The following is a 23,582-nucleotide window of genomic DNA, read 5'->3' as shown; positions in this document are numbered from 1 at the left end:
AAAACCTTTACAAACAAGCAAAAGCTAAGAGAATTCAGCACCACAAAACCAGCTCTACAACAAATGCTAAAGGAACTTCTCTAGGCAGGAAACACAAGAGAAGGAAAAGACCTACAAAAACAAACCCAAAATAATTAAGAAAATGGTAATAGGAACATACATATTGATAATTACCTTAAATCTAAATGGATTAAATGCTCCAACCAAAAGACACAGAGTAGCTGAATGGATACAAAAACAAGACCCATATGTAGGCTGTCTACAAGACTCCCACTTCAGACCTAGGGACACATACAGACTGAAAGTGACAGGATGGGAAAAGATATTCCATGCAAAAGGAAATGAAAAGAAAGCTGGAGTAGGAATTCTCATATCAGACAAAATAGACTTTAAAATAAAGACTATTGGGCTTCCGTGGTGGCGCAGTGGTTGGGGGTCCGCCTGCCGATGCAGGGGACACGGGTTCGTGCCCCGATCCCGGAGGATCCCACGTGCCGCGGAGCGGCTGGGCCCGCGAGCCATGGCCACGGAGCCTGTGTGTCCGGAGCCTGTGCTCCGCAACGGGAGAGGCCACGGCAGTGAGAGGCCCGCGTACAGCAAAAAAAAAAAAAAAAAAAAAATAAAGACTATTACAAAAGACACAGAGGACACTACATAATGATCAAGGGATCAATCCAAGAATATATAACAATTGTAAATATTTCTGCACCCAACATAGGAGCACCGCAATACATAAGGCAAATACTAACAGCCATAAAAGGGGAAATCAACAGTAACACAATACTACTAGGGCATTTTAACACCCCACTTTCACCAATGGACAGATCATCCAAATGAAAATAAATAAGGAAACACAAGCTTTAAATGACACATTAAACATGATGGACACTATAAAACCCTTAGAGGAAAATATAGGCAGAACACTCTATGACATAATCACACCAAGATCCTTTTTGACCCACCTCCTAGAGAAATGGAAATAAAAACAAAAATAAACAAATGGGACCTAATGAAACTTAAAAGCTTTTCCACAGCAAAGGAAACCATAAACAAGATGAAAAGACAACCCTCAAAATGGGAGAAAATATTTTCAAATGAAGTAACTGACAAAGGATTAATTTCCAAAATTTACAAGCAGCTCATGTAGCTCAATATCAAAAAAACAAACAACCCAATCACAAAATGGGCAGAAGACCTAAATAAACATTTCTCCAGACAAGATACATGGATTGCTTAAAAACACATGAAAGATGCTCAACATCACTAATCATTAGAGAAATGCAAATCAAAGCTATAGTGAGGTATCACCTCACACTGATCAGAATGGTCATCATCAAAAAACCTACAAACAGTAAATGCTGGAGAGGGTGTGGAGAAAAGGGAACAACCCTTGTACTGTTGGTGGGAACAGAAATTGGTACAGCCACTATGGAGAACAGTATGGAAGTTCCTTAAAAAACTAAAAATAGAGCTACCATACAACCCAGCAATCCCAGTACTGGGCATATACCCTGAGAAAACGGTAATTCAAAAAAAGAGTCATGTATCACAATGTTTATTACAGCACTATTTACAATAGCCAGGACATGGAAGCAACCTAAGTGTCCATTGACAGATGAATGGATAAAGAAGATGTGGCACATATATACAATGGAATATTACTCGGCCATAAAAAGAAATGATATTGAGTCCTCTGTAGTGAGGTGGATAGACCTAGAGTCTATCATACAGAGTGAAGGAAGTCAGAAAGATAAAAACAAATACTATATGCTAACACATATACATGGAATCTAAAAAAAAAAAAAGGTTCTGATGAACTTAGAGGCAGGATAGGAATAAAGACACAGAAGCAGAGAATGGACTGCAGGACATGGGGAGGGGGAAGGGTAAGCTGGGACAAAGTGAGAGAATAGCATTGACATATATACACTACCAAATGTAAAACAGATAGCTAGTGGGAAGCAGCCGCATAGCACAGGGAGATCAGCTGGGTGCTCTGTGACCCCCTAGAGGGGTGGTATAGGGAGGGTGGGAGGGGATACAAGAGGGAGGGGATATGGGGATATATGTATACATATAGCTGATTCACTTTGATATACAGTAGAAACGAACACAACATTGTAAACAATTATACTCCAATAAAGATGTTAAAAAAAAAAGAAAAAAAGAATTGGAAAGTCACAGAAATCCTTTCACTGGAGAGGTTAACAATGGTGCCTGTGAAGATTTAGCCATAGAAATGTTTAGAGGTAAGGGGAAGGTATGAAATGACTTACTGTATGAACATATACTGTTTGAACAAATACTGTGAATTAAAAAAAAATATATATATATATATATGGCAAAACTCTATTAACAGAACCCTGAGAACGGTAACAATAGCTGTCCCCGTTTACTTCCTAAACAAACACAAAAGACAAAATACCAGACTCTGTTGTGCTTACATGTGCCTTTCATGCATGTCATTGTTGAGGAACATAACTCAATGACCCGAACAGCAAAAGCTCCTGGTTCTTCTGCTGGCACTGTCAAAATGGAAATCTAAAAAGCAGAAACAAAATATCAGACATAGCTGTTAGATCTCATTTTCATTTTTCTATCATTAGAGTGTTAATTAACTTCCAAACTGAGTGTCTTTTTTCAAACTCTCATTGGTGTTTGAAAAACATTGATCTGAAAGGATTGAATTTTAGAACACAGTTTGAAACATAAAGCATGCACATGTGTCCTAATGTCCAGTTTCTGCATTACTGATATATTTACATATGATATATATATTGCAGAACTTTAATTTGTAGACAATATTTCAAATATCTTTAATATTTATTAAATCCTTCACTTACTACATATTTTCAAAGGATATGATTAATTACTTCTGAGTTGTATGTACTTCACTGTTTGAAATCAGAGCACATTAAATTAATTTTGATCATTCATATTGGCTAAAAATAGCAGTTATAGAGCACTAAAAATTTAAAATGTTACAAATTGCAAAGAAATTGAAATAAGCAAAGTATATGTCAAAATATACCAAAGTACAGCTAAACATATACCAAAATGTTTCAAAATGAATGGCTTCAAAGTAATTTAAGGACTCCATTAATATGTAGTATGCTGCCCTAGGCACCACTCATATGCTATATAGCTTTATATTTAAAAGACTTTAAATAACCATCAGGTCAGTGTTTCTCTACAGAACCAAAAGCTTCAATATTAATTCTCAATTTAATCTTCAATCTGAGGAAACTATATCATTTTATATAGAAAACATTGCCAAAAAGTAAAGCCCCATTTGTACTTTTACCTGTGAGCATTATGCTTAGATTTTTGACTGGCAATGTCACACTGATAGCCTACCGAGGAAGTGCCTACAAGTTCTGAAACTAGACATTATTTTGATAATCATGACTATCTTACTATCATTACCTGTATATACATTTTGGGTTTTACAATGTCTCAAAAATTGTGTTCTCAATATTCCTCTTAACTCCTTTTGCTGCTGTCTATGATAAAAAGTGTTGTACTTTAACATTAAAGAGAGAGGAACCACTAAAACATGGATTTAATGTCATATGATAATTATCAAATGACTATGACTCAAAAACATGTGTATAACTGGAAAGGTATCTTAAGGACTGTATCAACACATAAGTACTTGTTTTATTTCCTACAACTATGATCTATATTTTTTTAAAAATTGAGATATAATCAGTGACTCCCTACCACAGTGCCTTCTGTCTGAACCCTGAGAATGTAACTGTCTTAAATCTCAGAGAGATTGTAACAGCCATCAAAAGATAATTCCTTCAACACTTTAATACCACTTCCATAAAATTTATCTAGACCAACACCTACTCTTTCCTCGAAGTCTCATCATTTTATTTGTGCTTCAAAATTTAAAAAGGGGAAAAAAACTCATATAGGAAACAAAAAAAGGCAGGCCAGGTGTACATTTTAGATTGATCTCTCTGATGGCTGTATGGAGGATAGATTTATAGGAGACAAGATGAGACGCAGGGTGACCAGTTAGAAGGAAGAGGTGATGAGTTCCAAAACAGGAGCAGTGAGAATAAGGATCAAGAGGAAAAGCAGACTGGAGCAACTTCTAGGATGTACAGTGACAAGAACCTGGAGGCTCATGAGATGTCAGAGACAGGAGGAAGAAGTTGTCGTTGGAAGGATGTAAGTGCTTTCATGGAAGTAGGAAGTGATAGATGAGTAGTTTGGAGAGGGAAGACGGTGAGTTCACTTCTGAGTATGTTCAGTTTGAGGAGTCCTTGGGACAGATGTCCAGTAGGAAATTTGGCCTGTGGGCCAAAAGTCCTGGGAGATATACAAGTGGAAGGCCGTCACCAACTTTTATGCAGAGTTGGAACCAGGAGAGTACATGGAGTCAAGAGGCAAGTGTGCAAAGAGTAACAGATATGGTGGGCTGAGCTGAGAACCCCGAGGAGGCCCAATATTTAAGAGGAGGATAGAGCCCACAGAGGAGGCAAGAGAGGGAATAGCCAGAGAGCTTTGAGGAAAACCAGGAGAACACAGTGTCATGGAAGCCAAAGGAGTAGAGAGTTTCAAGAGAAAGGGAATAATCAACACTCTCAAATATACCAGAAAATACCTAGTAAACAAAACCCCCAAAACGCCCTGTGGTCTTGACTAGTACAAAGTTATTAATAAACTTACCAAGAGAAACTATGGTAGGAATGTGAGGGTAGAAGGCAGGTTGGTCTAGAAATGAGTGAGATGTAAGGAGCTGGAGGCAGCAAGTAGAGATACCATCTCAAAAATATTGACAGGAGCAGGGGAGAGATTGGATACTAGCTACAGATGGGGGAAGACTCAACGGAGCATTTTTCTGTTTGCCTTATTATTTTAATTTTTGGAACAGAAAATGCTAATACCTGTGTATAGGTTGAGGGGAAGGTGCCAATAGTGGGGAGAGGCTGAAAATGTAGGAGAGAGCAGGTATACAGGGTGGTGTGGGTGCATGTGTGTGTCAAGGGTGCTGGTGAAAGGGCTTGGCCTTGGACAAGGAGGGGAGACCCCTCATTAGTCTCTGTGCTGGTGTACATAAGTTGTGGGTGGTCGGGCAGGAGGTCAAAGGGCACTGTGCTTAGTAGGTGTCCTTACTTTTCTCAGCAAAGTGATGGGGGAGAGTGAGAGGGCTAAAGGTGGGTAAAATAGTGAAAAGTTGAACTAGGCTCTGAGGGGAGAGGGCACTGTCTGAGCCAGTGAGGAGGTAACTGGTGGTGGGTACTGAGGGTCCTGCTGGGTGAGGTCGGTGCCCCCAATACTGTGGTGGCGCCAGTCTGTCTGGTTGTACTGCTTTCCCAGTCAGCCCTTAGTGATCCAGGTGTAGATCCCAGCTTCATCCAGGGATGGGACTTTCCTCTGTGGGTGCAGATGAAGAACATGGCTACACAGGAATTGAAGGTGTTGGAGAAAGAGCAGTTCAGAAGATCCACCATGTGGTCTAGGACACAGAAAAGGAAGAGGGCAGAAGGGAGCTGGTAATCCCGGAGGAAACAGAGGGAACAAGGAATTGTAGGTCTCTTTTAATAGGTCAATGAGTAGGCTGGGTGGGGGTAAGAGAATGAAAAAGCTGGAAGGATCATAGCAGATTAATGCCACTGTAAACCCATGACCTCCAGACTCAACTGGACCCCTCAACACTGCCCAGCCATCTGACCACGAGACAGGTCACTCTCCACGGTGATTATTTTACACCCTTCCATGAGCTTTGACCCATCCCCACACTCACACCCCCATTCTCAGGAGGTAACCTCACCTTGTAATTTAAAAAGTAAATAGAACCCATCAGATGGGAACCCCCAAACCTACAAATTCTCCTGCATTCACCCTCTTATTTCAAAGTGTCTCACATCCCATCTAAGGGCAATGTTTTTTACCTGTTCTCTGAATCCCATCCTCCCCAGCCTTTACTGGACCTTGCTGCATCAATTATCCTCCTTTTCTCCTGGGAATCTTCAACTTCTCCCTCTCTACTGGCCCCAACCCCATCAGTTGAAATAAACTCTAATACAGGGGGCCCCAACCCCCGGGCCACGGATGGGTACCGGTGTCTGTGGCCTGTTAGGAACCGGGCCGCACAGCAGGAGGTGAGCGGCAGGCAAGCGAGTGAAGCTTCATCTGTATTTACAGCCGTTCCCCATTGCTCGCATTACCACTTGAGCTCCGCCTCCTATCAAATCAGTGGTGGCATTAGATTCTCATAGGAGCGCGAACCCTATTGTGAACTGTGCATGCGAGGGATCTAGGTTGCACATTCCTTATGAGAATCTAATGCCTGATGATCTGAGGTGGAGCTGAAGCGGTGATGCTAGCACTGGTGAGCAGCTGCAAATACAGATTATCATTAGCAGAGAGGTTTGACTGCACAGAGACCATAATAAATCAATTGCTTGCAAACTCATATCAAAACCCTATCAGTGAGTCGCAAGTGAAAACAAGTTCAGGGCCCCCACTGATTCTGCCATATGGTGAATTGTATAATTATTTCATTATATATTACAATGTAATAATAATAGAAATAAAGTGAACAATAAATGTAATGAGCTTGAATCATCCCAAAACCATCCCCCCCACCCCGGTCCATGGAAGAACTGTCTTCCATGAAACTGGTCCCTGGTGCCAAAAGTGTTGGGGACCACTGCTCTAATACTTTAAAGAAATGCCCTCTTCGCTTCCACATCCCTCTGCAGGAATCACTTCTTCCCTCTTACTCTTCCCAGCTTAGCTTCTTCAGAAGCATCTGTTTGCTCTCTTCACTTTTCTGCTTTTGTCACTCTTCGACCTATTCACAAAGCTTATGGTTTACTGGGAGCTACAGACAAGTAAACTGGCAACTACAGGACAGTGTGATGAGTGCTATGATTTTACCACTTTTTGCTCACACCTGTCACACTGTACTGTCGTTGCTATTTGTCTGTATCTGTATCCTCTAGACTGCAAGCTATGAGGGCACAGATGCTATCATGGTCAGCACTATCTCCTCAGAACGCAGCACACTGGCTGGCATGTCGAAGGCACTCATTGTCTGCTGAATGATTAAATGAAAGAATTTGCACTCACTCGTAAAATTAACATATTTGCTTTATATAATACAAAGCTTCCAACTTAAGGAAATTTCGGAACCTATTATTAGCAGTAGCATACAGGATAGGTCTGACAGTCACACTTACTGAGTAAGCTGATTTTATCAGTCCTGTAAACTATGGTCAGAAGGAGAAGGTGGCATACTTCTGGAATTTAAGTGTTCAAACTGAGGAAAAACCACAGGTATAAAGACATTTCTATCGAATCAGGGGTTATGAGGAGGAAGGGGGTACCGAAATGAACCATGGTGATGAGGAAATGTCAGAACTGAAAATGTGTGCTGATATTCATTCACACCGGGCCCCTAATGGTGAGCTTACCACCGCGGCTGTAGGATTGGTTACCATAAAGCCTTTTCCTCCAAGATTTTTAAATGCTTCTAAATGCTTTTCTTCTCATAGTAATATACTTTCAATTTCATAGAAATAGCTGTAAAAAAAACTACGATGATTTCAATATTCCTAGAATAAATCTGTTATATAAGATGCAATTATTTGTTCCACTGAAAGGAAATCTTTAAGAAACCAAGATTATTACATAATTGCCATTATGTGTTTTTAAAATGCATTAAATGTATTAGTACATATTGGTTAATATATTTTATTTCACCAATATTAATTTACACATATTACCATGTAGATTAAGTTAGTAACATGTTATTAAAAGAGTACAGGACTGGAATTACCTGTTGATCTGAATCTGTTTTTAGTACAGACCTATCCGTAATCAAGACTGCCCTGGAGATCTGCCTGTAATGCAGAAAACAGTTAATAAGTGACTCAGATTCCATGGATACATTTCATTTATATAGCTATACAACCACCAGAAGGTATGTTTCAAAGAACTGTTATAATAAAAGTGTCACCTCCCCAAACCAAGTCAAGTTCTGCTTTAATCTTTTCTTGGCTGATGAAAGGAGGATGTGTGACCTGGAGACAGACCCCAGCTGATGCAAAGGAGTCAACATTAGGCTAGGCTCCTCCACAAAACCAGACCTTATAAGAGAACAGTGGTAAGACACTGAATATATCTTTGGTTTGGTATACATTTGTATCTTACTTGAAGAACAGAGTCATACAGAAGTGTCAATGTAATCACACAGATGAATTTCCCCAAGTTTCACCTTCCCTTGCAGAGTGGCTGGAGGGGTGCCTTACCTGTATTGCACATGCAAGCATGTGTTCTCAGAAAAGTAACTGTCTTCCACAAGGAAATGCTTAGAGATTATTCTCTGACCAAACTGATCTATGATTGCTTTACATCTACAAAGAAGATAAGCACAGCAAAATAATTCTCATTAATGATTACATAATTGAGAAAATGAACATAATCAGCTACCAATCTTGAATCTAAAACTAATGTCTTAAAAGACAAGATTTTAAAATTGCCTACAATTTCACATTTTTGACACAAAACTTCACTAAACTGCAGAATATACATTCTTGTTGTTATTTTGAAGTCTTTTAAACTATAAAATAGACTAGAACTTATTTATTTTGAATGCTTAATAATAAGAATAAAGCTAGGCCAAGTATTATTCTATAAGCTTTTCTAATGTTTAGGAACATAGAAGCTTTTTCTTTGTTTAGGAAACAGGCTTTTTTTTTTTTTTCCTTAACAGATCTAAGAAGAGGGGGAGGAAAATTTGATTAAATATCTTATTATATAATTCACAGCCTAGAAAAGTCACTAAAGGCTTTTTATTTTTCTGTTAAGTGTCACTTTCTCTTTTGTTCAAGAATAGCTATCGTGTCCCATGTGTGATAATGTTTTAAACCAAAAAAATGGGATGGAGCTTCTTTTAATATCTGTTTCCACTTTACTCCAAAGGATGATCATATAAAGATTTCTTTCAAGTGCTGTTTCCAAATAAGGAAAACACTTATGCATGGACATTATCAGGTCTCTGTCATCTGATATGTGTTGGGAAAATGAATCATATAGAACCCTCCACTGACCTTATTTCAATGTGTCTAGATAAAAGGATGAAAATTAGAATCCATCTTCTTACAGTGCCACAAGTTATAAATGTACTTTATAGGGCTCATTATCCAAACTAATGGACTAAGGGAAACATCCTTGAAATGGACTTACAAGCACTGACAAAGCCAGTATGCAATATTTCAGGAACTATATGCAAATGCCTGCATGTTTTCTCTATCTTTTTATTATGGAAATAGCACAATTTACTTTTGTCACAGCTTTCCTTTCGGGACTAGAATTATTTTATTAGAAATGCACTTATGTGTTGCTCCTCATAAAACGCAAGCAAATAATTTCAAACTTATGTCATATTTTAAATATACTGGTATGAATTAAAATATGTTACATCACTCTAAAAATAAGCCAAGTAAGAGCTATTTACTAGGCATAAAGGCATTAACAGTAAAATGACAAATACCCAAGGCCAATTGTGAATTTAATGTGTATTTCCTAAAGGCAGATTATGATATGCTGATATTCTTGAATAAATGGTATGCCACTGTCATCAGGATAGACTATGATATCTCGTGATGTTAGATATACATATTTTTAATCAATTAACTACATATTAATGCATATGTTATATTACATTAATGTTTACATGTTTTTCCCCATCTCACCTCCATTCCACTTCCTTTCTCTTCCCCACTTATGTTTCTATGCATATCTCTTCACATTTCATTAAACTAGAGCTCTCACTTTATAAAATACTTAACTACATAGATATAAGATATTTATACCTATTTTCCAAAATAAGTATTTAAAAACTGAAAGGCAAGTTACTCATTCAGTCTCCTGTTTTATTTATTTATTTATTTTTAAAAATTAAAACAACTTTTTTTGGGCTATGCCGTGAGGCTTGTGGGATCTTAGTTTCCTGACCAGGGATCGAACCCAGGCCCTGGAAGTGAAAGTACCGAGCCCTAACCACTGGACCACCAGGGAATTCTCTCAGTCTCTTGTTTAAGACATTCATATATAATTTAAAACACAAGGTACTTTGGCGAGGGAAAAGAGAAATCTGCTGATCCATCATGAAGCACAGATCCTTATTTGTCCTGGAAACACTGACAAGCCTTTTTCTCACCTTTAACTCAGAGACTATACAAAGTCAAGAGGGAATAATCTGGGCAGAAAAAAGAAGGTGTAAAAATCTTCTATATCTTAATAGGGATTTGGGTTATACAGATTTATCATCTGTCAGCACTCAGGTAATGAGCACTTAAGATATGGGCACTTTAGGGACTTTCTTGGTGATCCAGTGGCTAAGACACTCCCAATGCAGGGGGCCCGGGTTCAATCTCTGGTCAGAGAACTAGACCCTACCTGCATGCCACAACTAAAGAGCCCACATGCAGCAATGAAGATCCTGCGTGCCACAACCAAGACCCAGCACAGTCTAAATAAATAAATATTAAAATAAAAAGATTTTTGTACTTTATCATATGTCAATATTACATCAGAAGAAAAAACTGTAAACAAATATTAAACTCTAGTTAATGATATGCATACTGAAGTGTTTAGGGGAAATTGTACTGATATCTGGAATTTACTGTGAAGTGCTTAAAAACAGTGAATAGATGAACAGAGGGATGAATATTTGTGTAGACTTATGATTAAGCAAGCATATTAAAATGTTAACTGCAGAATCTATGTGGTGGATATATAGGTGATCATCTTGAAATTCTTTCAACATTGGCATAGAGTTGAAAATTTTCACCATAAAATGTTGGAATCAAATTGAGAGAGGGAGTGATGTTAATACAAATCTTGGATTCCAGTCTAAGTCTTTGCAAAGGGCTCCCATTTAAATAAACCACACAACTAAACCTTGCCCTCAAGCTTGTGGAGAGCTCCTTGCTTGTAGGCTTCCAAACACTAATGGGACTGCTTTGGTGGTAGTTACACCTTTGGTGACAGGCAGACATTGGTTTCAGAAATTACGGTATTAGAACTACTGAGGACCACTCAAGAGGGAAGGATGGGTGCATGGAGATTGGGGAGCTCAACTATGCAAGCACAATAGGCCAATAAATGTGCCTCTTTATGCTGAAGCTTCTGGATGAAACAGTGATTCTTAGAGCAGAAGGAGGAGAAGGAAGCAAATCAGAATCACACCTGGGGGACTTTTTCAAATTATAAGTACCCCTGGAGATTCTGATAAGCTCCCAAATCCCAGGGAAGAATCACCATGTAGTGTGCCACAGTACTGCTGTATCTTTACGCTGTGCTAGGTGGAGAAAAGTCAACAGCTATTGCTACAGAAAAAAAATATTGATTTCTGCAGAAATTAAGGTGATGGTCACATATGCTGAGTCAGTCTGGTAGATGATAATACAACTTACCTGAAGGTCTCATGCTAAAGTACTAAGGCTCTAGGCCTGAGCAAAGCTGTTCAAACTAAAATACATTCAAATAAGTGATAAGATTTGTTTTCCCCTCAGATACTTACTTACTGTCGTATATTAGGCTTAATTGGGAGAACAACGAGTAAAGGAATATTGATTTGGTACCTAGACTTAGACTTTGTATTACAAAGATTAATATAAAAACATTATGATATTCAAGTAATGAAAAACAACAAAATGAAACAGTGCTGCCAGAGACATTAAAATACCCCCTTGTCCACCCCTCCCACATGAACCTGAGGAAGCCATTAAAGATTAATAACATTCTGGATTTAGTTGAGGGCTTGCTGAGCCTCATAAATAGTAAATTGAGGAGGAACATGATAGGAATTTCCAGTTACATAGACACAATGACCAAGCTGATCATAAGAATCACTGAAGCCAGACAGAACATTTCTAGAGCTGAGCTTTCTAAATCAACAAATCACAACAATTATTCAGTTCTTGGTTCAATGACATGACGACATAAAGAGCAAAATGATAAGGAAGAAAAAAATCAGCAAGATGAAAACTCTTTATCTGGAATTTGGCCCAGAAGATAAAAATAACATTAAAACAGGTATCCATTCTCTATAATCTTCAGAATTAATATCCCAACTGTTTCTATGATAAGGGATACACAAATCACATATGAAATCATGAAAAGGAAAATATATTAAGGAAATTAGAAGATTCCCAGTAATTGAAGGAAACAAGATAATTCCCCCTACTCACTATGCCCTTCCATACTTTCTCAAACACATTAGTTCAAATGCCACCTCTTCGATGAAACCATTCCAAAATGCCTATTACTCATTTTTCTTGGGTAAAAATCTACTCCAATAGTCTCAAACATTATTACAATTCCAAGCCTATGGTTCTCTGTTGTAATCAATCCCAAGCTCTGTATCCATATTTTTAACTATTACCTATTTTTTCTGGATAGGTAACAGACAGTTAAATCATGGCTCCTCACCTGCTTCCCCACTTGGAATCCCAGTCTCAGTTAACGGCATGACCAGCAGTTATAGAGTTTCCCTAGCTCAAAATCTCTCTTCCCACATCTAATCTGCTACTCAAAACTAGCCCCTTTTCTCCATCTCCACTGACACTGCCCTAGACTCTTGTTAAGTCTAATAAGACAATGGACTGCTAACACATTGGTAGCTCATTTGTTTGACTTAAGTGTGTGGCATAACAACCATGTGCCAAGCACTGTTCTAAGAGGTGAAAGCTTGGGGGGGAGGGGCAGAGTATCAGGGAATGCTCTTTGGAGGAAGTGATACATTAGCTGCTTTTAAAGCAGTTAAAACCAGTTAAAACAAGCAAATAAGAAGAACATTTCAGTAGAAGGACAGCATCTGCAGGGGTACAGAGGCAAGTAAGAGAAATACAAGGAGGGAACCACAAGCAGTTCAGTGTTACTGACAATAAAACGGAAGCAGAGAGAGAAGAGAGATGAGCTGAGAGAGGCAGGCAAAGGTCAGACCCCAGAGTCTCATATGTCATGTAAAAGGGTCTCAGACTTCATTCTGAAGTGATATAAAGTCACCGAAACTTTTTACATAGGGAGGGACAAAGCCAGATCTGCATGCTGAATAGATCTCAATGTGTAATTATCTCATTAATTTATTTGTTCTTGTTTTTTTTTTTTTTTTTTTTTTTTTTTTGGTACGTGGGCCTCTCACTGTTGTGGCCTCTCCCGCTGCGGAGCACAGGCTCCGGACGTGCAGGCTCAGCGGCCAGGGCTCACGGGCCCAGCCGCTCCGCGGCATGTGGGACCTTCCCGGACCGGGGCACGAACCCGTATCCCCTGCATCGGCAGGCGGACTCTCAACCACTGCGCCACCAGGGAAGCCCCAATTTATTTGTTCTTTAATGTCCCCCAGTAGACTCTAACCTCCATGAGAAAAAAGACCATGATTGTCTTGTTCTGTGCTGTATCTCCAGTGCCTGGCACACAGATAACAACTGTGCATGGATGACTGAATAGATGGACGGATGATGGAAGTATTCCATGTATGTGAATAGTGCAGAGACAGAAACAAAGACACAGAATCTCTGATTTAGCAGGTAAATAATCTCTTTCCATCACAGTGCTTCTTCCAAATCACTTCCAATCACAGAACTTGTTAAAGTTCACTCATCTAGTAAGTGGGGAAGCCAGGGTACAGATCCAGGCCTACCTGACCTTAGAGCCTGTAATCTTTGTACACAAGGGCAAGATTCATGTTTTATTTATCTCTTTATCCCCATAGCAACTAGCATGTGGGTTGGTGGAGGTTAAATATCTAGAATATTACCACTATCATTTTGCAAATCGGACATACTAAAATCAGAAATTCAGCGATTTTCCTACAATGACAAATGGTATTAAGAATCAGTCACCTCATGCTTGTTCTAACATACTATTCATTACTAACTTCCAAGTACCTAGGAAAGGTAGAGTTATTCCTGACATCAGAGAAAAAGATATCTCCAAGAAATAGTAATAGCAGGAAATCTAGTAAGTGAGACAGCTGAAGTTCACAAGAACACTAGCTGAAGTAATTAGATTCAGACTACTGGTTACAGACACGTCTGGTCCAAGGTCATCCATACCTTACCCTAATATCAAATACTACACTGCTAGATGGCCAAATCTAATGTACAGGAGTTTTACATGGTCAGCACTGCTGCAAAGAAAAAGAAAGCTGCTCAACAAGAGCATTCAATGTCTCCAGAAACAGTCAACAAAGGGGTTCAGTATTAGAATGTAATGAGAGGGTAGAGAAAAGAACTACTGATACCCATGTCCTCTAAAAATTAGTAAAGCAGAGTCAATGGATAATATAGCCAAGAGAGCACAGTCAATGTGGATCTCAGGAGAGCAAATTAAACAAAAATGAAAAATAAGACAATACAAGTTTTTCTTATGAAAAAGAAATACTTTGAAGACCAGGTTCAAGATGGCAGAGTAGAAGGACGTGTTCTCACTCCTTCTTGAGAGAGCACCAGAATCACAACTAACTGCTGAACAATCATCGACAGGAAGACACTGGAACTCACCATAAAAGATACCCCACATCCAAAGACAAAGGAGAAGCCACAATGAGATGGTAGAGGGGCACAATCACAATAAAATCAAATCCCATAACTGCTGGGTGGGTGACTCACAAACTGGAGAACACTTACACCACAGAAGTCCACCCACTGCAGTGAAGGTTCTGAGTCCCACATAAGGCTTCCCAACCTGGGGGACTGGCAAAGGGAGGAGGAATTCCTAGAGAATCAGAATTTGAAGGCTAGCGGGATTTGATTGCAGGACTTTGACAGGACTGGGGGAAACAGAGACTCCATTCTTGGAAGGCACACACAAAGTAGTGTGTGCATCGGGACCCAGAGGAAGGAGCAGTGACCCCATAGGAGACTGAACCAGAACTATCTGCTAGTGTTGGAGGGTGTCCTGCAGAGGCGGGGAGTGGCTGTGTCAATGAGAGGACAAAGACACTGACAGCAGAAGTTCTGGGAAGTACTTATTGGCGTGAGCCCTCCCAGACACCCATCAGAAGACAAGTGGATTAAAGTTTTACTGACCTCTGCCCACTAGAGCAACAGCCAGCTCTACCCACCAAGTCCCTCCCATCAGAAAATTTGCACAAGCCTCTTAGACATTCTCGTACACCAGAGGGCAGACAGCAGAAGCAAGAAGAACTACAGTCCTGCAGCCTGTGGAACAAAAACCACATTCACAGAAAGACAGACAAGATGAAAAGGCAGAGGGCTATGTACCAGATGAAAGAACAAGATAAAACCCCAGAAAAACAACTAAATGAAGTGGAGATAGGCAACCTTCCAGAAAAAGAATTCAGAATAATAATAGTGAAGATGATCCAGGACCTCGGAAAAATAATGGAGGCAAAGATCGAGAATATGCAAGATATGTTTAACAAACACCTACAAGAATTAAAGAACAAACAAACAGAGATGAACAATACAATAACTGCAATGAAAAATACTCTAGAAGGAATCAACAGCAGAATAACTGAGGCAGAAGAATGGATAAGTGACATGCAAGACAGAATGGTGGAATTCACTGCTGTGGAACAGAAAAAAGAATGAAAAGAAATGAAGACAGTCTAAGAGACCTCTGGGGAAACATTAAACACAACATTCACATTACAGGGGTCCCAGAAGGAGAAGAGAGAGAGAAAGGACCCGAGAAAATATTTTAAAAGATTATAGTTGAAAACTTCCCTAACATGGGAAAAGAAATAGCCACCAAAGAACAGGAAGTGTAGAAAGTCCCAAACAGGATAAACCCAAGGAGAAACACACCGAGACACATAGTAATCAAATGGGCAAAAATTAAAGACAAAGAAAAATTACTGAAAGCAGCAAGGGAAAAAGGACAAATAACATACAAGGGAAATCCCATAAGGTTAACAGCTGATTTCTCAGCAGAAACTCTACAAGCCAGAAGGGAGTGGCATGACATATTTAAAGTGATGAAAGAGAAGCTACAACCAAGATTACTCTATCCAGCAAGGATCTCATTCAGATTCGATGGAGAAATCAAAAGCTTTACAGACAAGCAAAAGTGAAGAGAATTCAGCACCACCAAACCAGCTCTACAACAAATGCTAAAGGAACTTCTCTAAGTGGGAAACACAAGAGAAGAAAAGGACATACAAAAACAAACCCAAAACAATTAAGAAAATGGTAATAGGAACATACATATCGATAATTACCTTAAATATGAATGGATTAGATGCTCCCACCAAAAGACACAGGCTCACTGAATGGATACAAAAACAAGACCCATATATATGCTATCTACAAGACTCCCACTTCAGACCTAGGGACACATACAGACTGAAAGTGAGGTGATGGAAAAAGATTTTCCATGCAAATGGAAATCAAAAGAAAGCTGGAGTAGCAATACTCGTATCAGATAAAATAGACTTTAAAATAAAGAATGGTACAAGAGACAAGGAAGGACACTACATAATGATCAAAGGATCAATCCAGGAAGAAGATAAAACAATTATAAATATATATGCACCCAACATACGAGCACCTCAATACATAAGGCAAATGCTAACAGCTAAAAAAGAGGAAATCGATAGTAACACAATAATAGTGGGGGATTTTAACACCTCACATACACCAATGGACATTATCCAAACAGAAATTTAATAAGGAAACACAAGCTTTAAATGACATGATAGACCACACAGATTTACTTGATATTTATAGGACATTCCATCCAAAAACAGCAGATTAAACTTTCTTCTCAAGTGTGCATGGAACATTCTCCAGGATAGATCACATCTTGGGTCACAAATCAAGGCTCAGTAAATTTAAGAAAACTGAAATCATATCAACCATCTTTTCTGACCACAATGCTATGAGATTAGAAATCAATTACAGGGAAAAAAACGTTAAAAACACGAACACATGGAGGCTAAACAATACGTTACTAAATAACCGAGAGATCACTGAATCAAAGTGGAAATCAAAAAATACCTAGAGACAAATAACAATGAAAACACGATGACCCAAAACCTATGGGATGCAGCAAAAGCAATTATAAGAGGTAAGTTTATAGCAATACAAGCCTAGGTCAAGAAACAAGAAAAATCTCAAATAAACAATCTCACCTTACACCTAAAGGAACTAAAGAAAGAAAAACAAACAAAACCCAAAGTTAGCAGAAGGAAAGAAATCATAAAGATCAGGGCAGAAATAAATGAAATAGAAACAAAGAAAACAATAGCAAAGAGCAATAAAACTAAAAGCTGGTTCTTTGAGAAGATAAACAAAATTGATAAACCATTAGCCAGACTCATCAAGAAAAAGAGGGAGAGGACTCAAATCAATAAAATTAGAAATGAAAAAGGAGAAGTTACAACAGACACTGCACAAATACAAATCATCCTAAGAGACTACTACAAGCAACTCTATGCTAATAAAATGGACAACCTGGAAGAAATGGCCAAATTCTTAGAAAGGTATAACCTTCCAAGACTGAACCAGGAAGAAATAGAAAATATAAACAGACCAATTACAAGTAATGAAATTGAAACTCAGAATAAAAATCTTCCAACAAACAAATGTCCAGGATCAGATGGCTCCACAGGTGAATTCTACCAAACATTTAGAGAAGAGCAAACACCCATCCTTCTCAAACTCTTCCAAAAAATTTCAGAGGAAGGAATACTCCCAAACTCATTCTATGGGGCCACCACACCCTGATACCAAAACCAGAAAAAGATACTACAGAAAAAAAAAATTTACAGACTAATATCACTGATGAATACAGAAGCGAAAATCCTCAACAAAATACTAGCAAACAAATCCAACAACACATTAAAAGGACCATACATCATGATCAAGTGGGATTTATCCTAGGGATGCAAGGATTCTTCAATATATGCAAATCAATCAATGCGATACACCATATTAACAAATTGAAGAAAAAAAACCATATGATCATCTCAATAGATGCAGAAAAAGTTTTCGACAAAATTCAACACCCATTTATGATAAAAACTCTCCAGAAAGTGGGCATAGAGAGAACCTACCTCAACATAATAAAGGCCATATACAACAAACCCACAGCAAACATCATTCTCAAAGATGAAAACCTGAAAACATTTCCACTAAGATCAGGAAGAAGACAAGGATGTCCACTCTTGCCACTATTATTCAACATAGTTTTGAAAGTCCTAGCTACGGCAATCAGAGAAGAAAATGAAATAAAAGCAATCCAAATCGGAAAAGAAGAAGTAAAACTGTCACTGTTTGCAGATGATATGATACTATACATAGAAAATACTAAAGATGTCACCAGAAAACTACTAGAGCTAATCAATGAATTTGGTAAAGTAGCAGGACAGAAAATTAATGCACTGAAATCCCTTGCATTCCTATACACTAATGATGAAAAATCTGAAAGAGAAATCAAGGAAACACTCCCATTTACCACTGCAACAAAAAGAATAAAATACCTAGGAAGAAACCTACCTAGGGAGACAAAAGACCTGTATGCAGAAAACTATAAGACACTGATGAAAGAAATTAAAGATGATACAAACAGATGGAGAGATATACCATGTTCTTGGATTGGAAGAATCAATATTGTGAAAATGACTATACTACCCAAAGCAATCTACAGATTCAATGCAATCCCTATCAAATCCCCAATGGCATTTTTTACAGAACCAGAACAAAAAATCTTAAAATTTGTATGGAGACACAAAAGACCCCGAATAGCCAAAGCAGTCTTGAGGGAAAAAAACGGAGGTGGAGGAATCAGACTCCCTGACTTCAGACTATACTACAAAGCTACAGTAATCAAGACAATACGGTACTGGCACAAAAACAGAAATATAGATCAATGGAACAGGATAGACAGCCCAGAGATAAACCCATGCACCTATGGTCAACTAGTCTATGATAAAGGAGGCAAGGATATACAATGGAGAAAAGACAGTCTCTTCAATAATTGGTGCTGGGAAAACTGGACAGCTACATGTAAAAGAATGAAATTAGAACACTCCCTAACACCATAAACAAAAATAAACTCAAAATGGATTAGAGACCTAAATGTAAGACCAGACACTATAAAACTCTTAGAGGAAAACATAGGAAGAGCACTCTTTGACATAAATCATAGCAAAATATCTTTTGATCCATCTCCTAAAATAATGTAAATACAACAAAAATAAACAAATGGGACCTAATGAAACTTAAAAGCTTTTGCAGGGGGCTTCCCTGGTGGCACAGTGGTTGAGAGTCCGCCGGCCAATGCAGGGGACGCGGGTTCGTGCCCCGGTCCAGGAAGATCCCACATGCCGCGGAGCGGCTGGGCCCATGATCCATGGCTGCTGAGCCTGCGCATCCGGAGACTGTGCACCGCTACGGGAGAGACCACAACAGTGAGAGGCCCGCACACTGGAAAAAAAAAAAAAAAGCTTTTGAAAAGCAAAGGAAACTACAAACAAGACGAAAAGACAACCCTCAGAATGGGAGAAAATATTTGCAAATGAATCAACGGACAAAGGATTAATCTCCAAAATTTATAAACAGCTCATGCAGCTCAATATTAAAAAAACAACCCAATCAGAAAATGGGCAGAAGACCTAAATAGACATTTCTCCAAAGAAGACATACAGATGGCCAAGAAGCACATGAAAAGCTGCTCAACATCACTAATTATTAGAGAAATGCAAATCAAAACTACAGTGAGGTATCACCTCACACCAGTTAGAATGGGCATCATCAAAAAATCTACAAATGACAAATGCTGGAGAGGGTGTGGAGAAAAGGGAACCTCTTGCACTGTTAGTGGGAATGTAAATTGATACAGCCACTATGGAGAACAGTATGGTGGTTCCTTAAAAAACTAAAAACGGAGTTACCATATGACCCAGCAATCCCACTACTGGGCATATACCCAGAGAAAACCATAATTCCAAAAGACACAAACATCCCAGTGTTCATTGCAGCACTATTTACAATAGCCAGGTCATGGAAGCAATCTAAATGCCCATCGACAGATGAATGGATAAAGAAGATGTGGTACATATATACAATGGAATATTACTCAGACATAAAAAGGAACGAAATTGGGTCATTTGTAGAGACGTGGATGAATCTAGAGGCTGTCATACAGAGTGAAGTATGTCAGAAAGAGAAAAACAAATATTGTATATTAACGCATACATGTGGAACCTAGAAAAATGGTACAGATGAACTGGTTTGCAGGGCAGAAATTTAGACACAGATGTAGAGAACAAACGTATGGACACCAAGGAGGTAAGGCGGCGGGGTGTGGTGGTGGTGGTGGTGTGATGAATTGGGAGATTGGGATTGACATATAAACACTAATGTGTATGAAATGGATAACTAAAACGAATCTGTATAAAAATAAATAAAATAACATTCAGAAATTTAAAAAATAATAAATAAATAAACCTTGACCTTTGTTGAAAAAAATGAAAAATAAGATCCAGCTGAAAATAAGTATGCATTTAGTTACATATTCCATATTTCTCTTCTCAACATTGGTATGATACTTTGATGTGTAATCACCATGCTAAACTCAGTGCTATGATCATTTATGCTTCTATCAGGTTTCCTCAGTGAAAGGTGAAAAGAAAAGCACAGAAAAGGTTATCATCGGTTTTTAATCTTCACTCATTCATTTAACACAAAGCTACTGCGTATAATGGGTGATAGGAACCTGCCTTGGTTCTGGAGATAAAGCAGTGAGACCCTGACTTTTCTTAGGGGGAATTTATAATTATAAAAGGGGACCTGAGTTGGGGGGCTGCATTCTGATCTAGTCTGTGGGATCAAGAAATAAACTTAGACCTTAGACCTGAAGCATGGTTAGCTCTTAACTACACCGAAGAGTAAAGGGGATGTCAAGTGTTCCTTATAGGAAAATTGGGGGGAAAAAGGCAATATAAAACCACAAGGAGACAAATACAAACATCTGCAGATTCCTTGACTAATATGCCAATTACACTTAGAATAAACAATTACTTGAGTCAACCTAGATTGCTTAAAAAGAAATGTATGCTGGATATGCCCAAATATAAACTCAAGTTTTTCCCCTCAAAAAATTATCCCTCACTTTATATTCAAGTCCTAACAAAACATCTCCTATCACTGGTAGGTCTCTCAATTATTTGATTTTGAATGACAAAATAGTATTTGGGAAAGATACATTAGCCTGAGTCAACTTCAATCAATGCTAGCTTTAGATGTTTATAGAGACTCTTTGAGTTGATAGAATGGATTTTTTTTTTTTTTTTTTTTTTTTTGCGGTACGCGGGCCTCTCACTGTTGTGGCCTCTCCCGTTGTGGAGCACAGGCTCCGGACACGCAGGCTCAGCCGCCATGGCTCACGGGCCTAGCCGCTCCACGGCATGTGGGATCTTCCCGGACTGGGGCACGAACCTGTGTCCCCTGCATCGGCAGGCGGACTCTCAACCACTGCGCCACCAGGGAAGCCCGAATGGATATTTTAAAGAAGCAAAATTTCATAATTACTAGCAAAGATATGAATTTACAATTTTGAAGTAATGGTTGTCTCTTAAAAGGAACATTTGAAAGATCCCATACACAATTTAGTATAGTGAGAATACTGTAGATACCGGGAATATTATAAATGCAGGTCAAATGTTTAACTGTCCCACTATTAAGGAATTAAATAGTTATGGCTTGGAATAAGTTTTCCAGTATGAGAATCATATGCAGAATACAAAATGGCTGTATCTTAACCACCCCAAGATGGACAAGAAAAAAATATTCACTGGAAAACTGAGGTTCTAGTAAAATAATAATAAACAGCATAAGTAGACATCTTGCTATTTCATTTACATTCATTAAAGTAGACACATACAAGTTGTTTGAACATTTTTTTTTCAATTTCTCACTGGGACTGAAGATAACCCAGTATGTGAGAATGGACTACATTTTGGCATATAAAACATCTTAAAATAACTTACTTGTAAGTGTTAAGGAAAAACTAAGTACTTTCAGTAACTCAACTGAAGCATGTCATAGCTGGAGGAGACTCGAAAACTACTGCAGAGTCCATCTAACTCATCTTGCAGATAAGGGAACTGGCCCAGAGAAAAGTGACTTGTGTCCACTGTCACTTATGGCAGTGACAGAGTTCCATGTCTTCTTTCCCTCCAGGGTTACCTGACCATTGCATGCCTTCAGAGTTGTTAGAGAATAACTGTTATGTTTGAGGTCCTTCTACAAAGATGCAAAAGAAATGAATTAAGACCTAGAGTCCCCAGTCCATCATGGAATATAGTACCACTGGCTAAGTCCTGAACTTTACCTTACAGATCAGTGTTTCTTAGTGTCATCTAAGGAGCACCTACATTATATTCATTTGGGGGTGTTCCTTAAAACTGCAAATTCCCTGGCTCCACTCTAAGCACATTATCCAATTTCACTCTCCCAGCGTGAGGCACAGAAATGTGTATTTTTTTTAAAACAAGTTTACCTAGTGATTCATAGGCACATTAAAATTTGAAAACTACCAAACTTTGGTCGTTAGACCCTTAGCCCTCAGCTATCTGTTGCAACTGAAATCTGCAGCAGACCACAAAGAAGAGTTCTTCTGTTCAGAGTTTGTAATAAAAACTAAGTCAAAGTTAAGGTAAATGTAGCCTTTAGTTCAACAGATGTTTTTACTGTACTAACATATCCTTTTTTTTTTTAAACAAACATGAGCCATGCAAATTCTTCATGTCACTAAAAGTAACGTGTAGGACTGGAATGAGGCCCCCAAAAGGTAAAAGAATCTAAGTAAATAAACACCAAACAAGCAATTCATTATCTGCCTTTACATCATGGGTACATACTCATGCTTCAAAATGAATGCATAAGGAAAAATGACTCTAAGAGTCATAAAGACAACTATTCCTTCATGAACTTCCACAGAGCCCTTCATGCATCAATATATGAGTATCTTGGGCCTTCAGGGTGGATTTTTTCACTGTAGATTATCATGCTTCATTTACGTAGTACCTTTCTGTTAAATTGCTAAAAGTAAATTATAAGCCTTTAAATGATGTGCCTATTTTATCTTATACTAGAGAATTACTTTTCTAAAGCAAATTCACTGTTTAACTATTACATATTCTAGCTGAATTTGTTCTCCACCATATCTTGAAATACTAGTCGGTGCACTATAACTGGCTTTTAAGAAGTTAACAGACATTTTATGCCACTTCGACTATACAGAATTACTGTAAAATGAAAAAAAAACAGCTTAAAACTTATATTTTTAAGCTTCCAGTTCAAGATATTAAGGTATTTTATGACCTGAAAAATACTATTTCTTTATATACCCCTAAAAACAGTCACACAAGAGATATAAGTCAGTATATGCTTAAGAACATATAACAAAAAAGGAAAATACATAGCAAATTAAATAGCTCCTAAAACTCGATCCAGTTGACCCATTTAAGTTTCAATGTAAAACCCAGATATCAAAGAATACTACTTATTTAGTGTAATTTAGACAACAGAAAATGCTAGTAACTCAATAATAAATCCTAGAAAAATATAGTTGAAATATAA

General features: G+C 38.3%; 1 protein-coding gene across 2 annotated transcripts in view; it reads right to left on the bottom strand.

Annotated features, from left to right (window-relative positions):
• Positions 1-23,582, bottom strand: part of CHM (CHM Rab escort protein) — a 184,096-nt gene that overhangs the window by 43,774 nt on the left and 116,740 nt on the right. For both annotated transcript variants that reach the window (XM_060087621.1, XM_060087622.1), the window contains exons 10-12: positions 8,274-8,378; positions 7,802-7,865; positions 2,445-2,541 (exon numbers count right to left, since the gene is read on the bottom strand). In XM_060087621.1, coding sequence (XP_059943604.1) covers positions 2,445-2,541; positions 7,802-7,865; positions 8,274-8,378 — 266 coding nt within the window. The remainder of the gene's footprint in view (positions 1-2,444; positions 2,542-7,801; positions 7,866-8,273; positions 8,379-23,582) is intronic.

This window comes from Mesoplodon densirostris, chromosome X, assembly GCF_025265405.1.
Source record: "Mesoplodon densirostris isolate mMesDen1 chromosome X, mMesDen1 primary haplotype, whole genome shotgun sequence".
In the NCBI taxonomy this organism is placed as follows: Eukaryota; Metazoa; Chordata; class Mammalia; order Artiodactyla; family Ziphiidae; genus Mesoplodon; species Mesoplodon densirostris.
The sequence above is the reverse complement of the archived record's forward strand: the minus strand, read 5'-3'. Positions and strand labels throughout refer to the sequence as shown.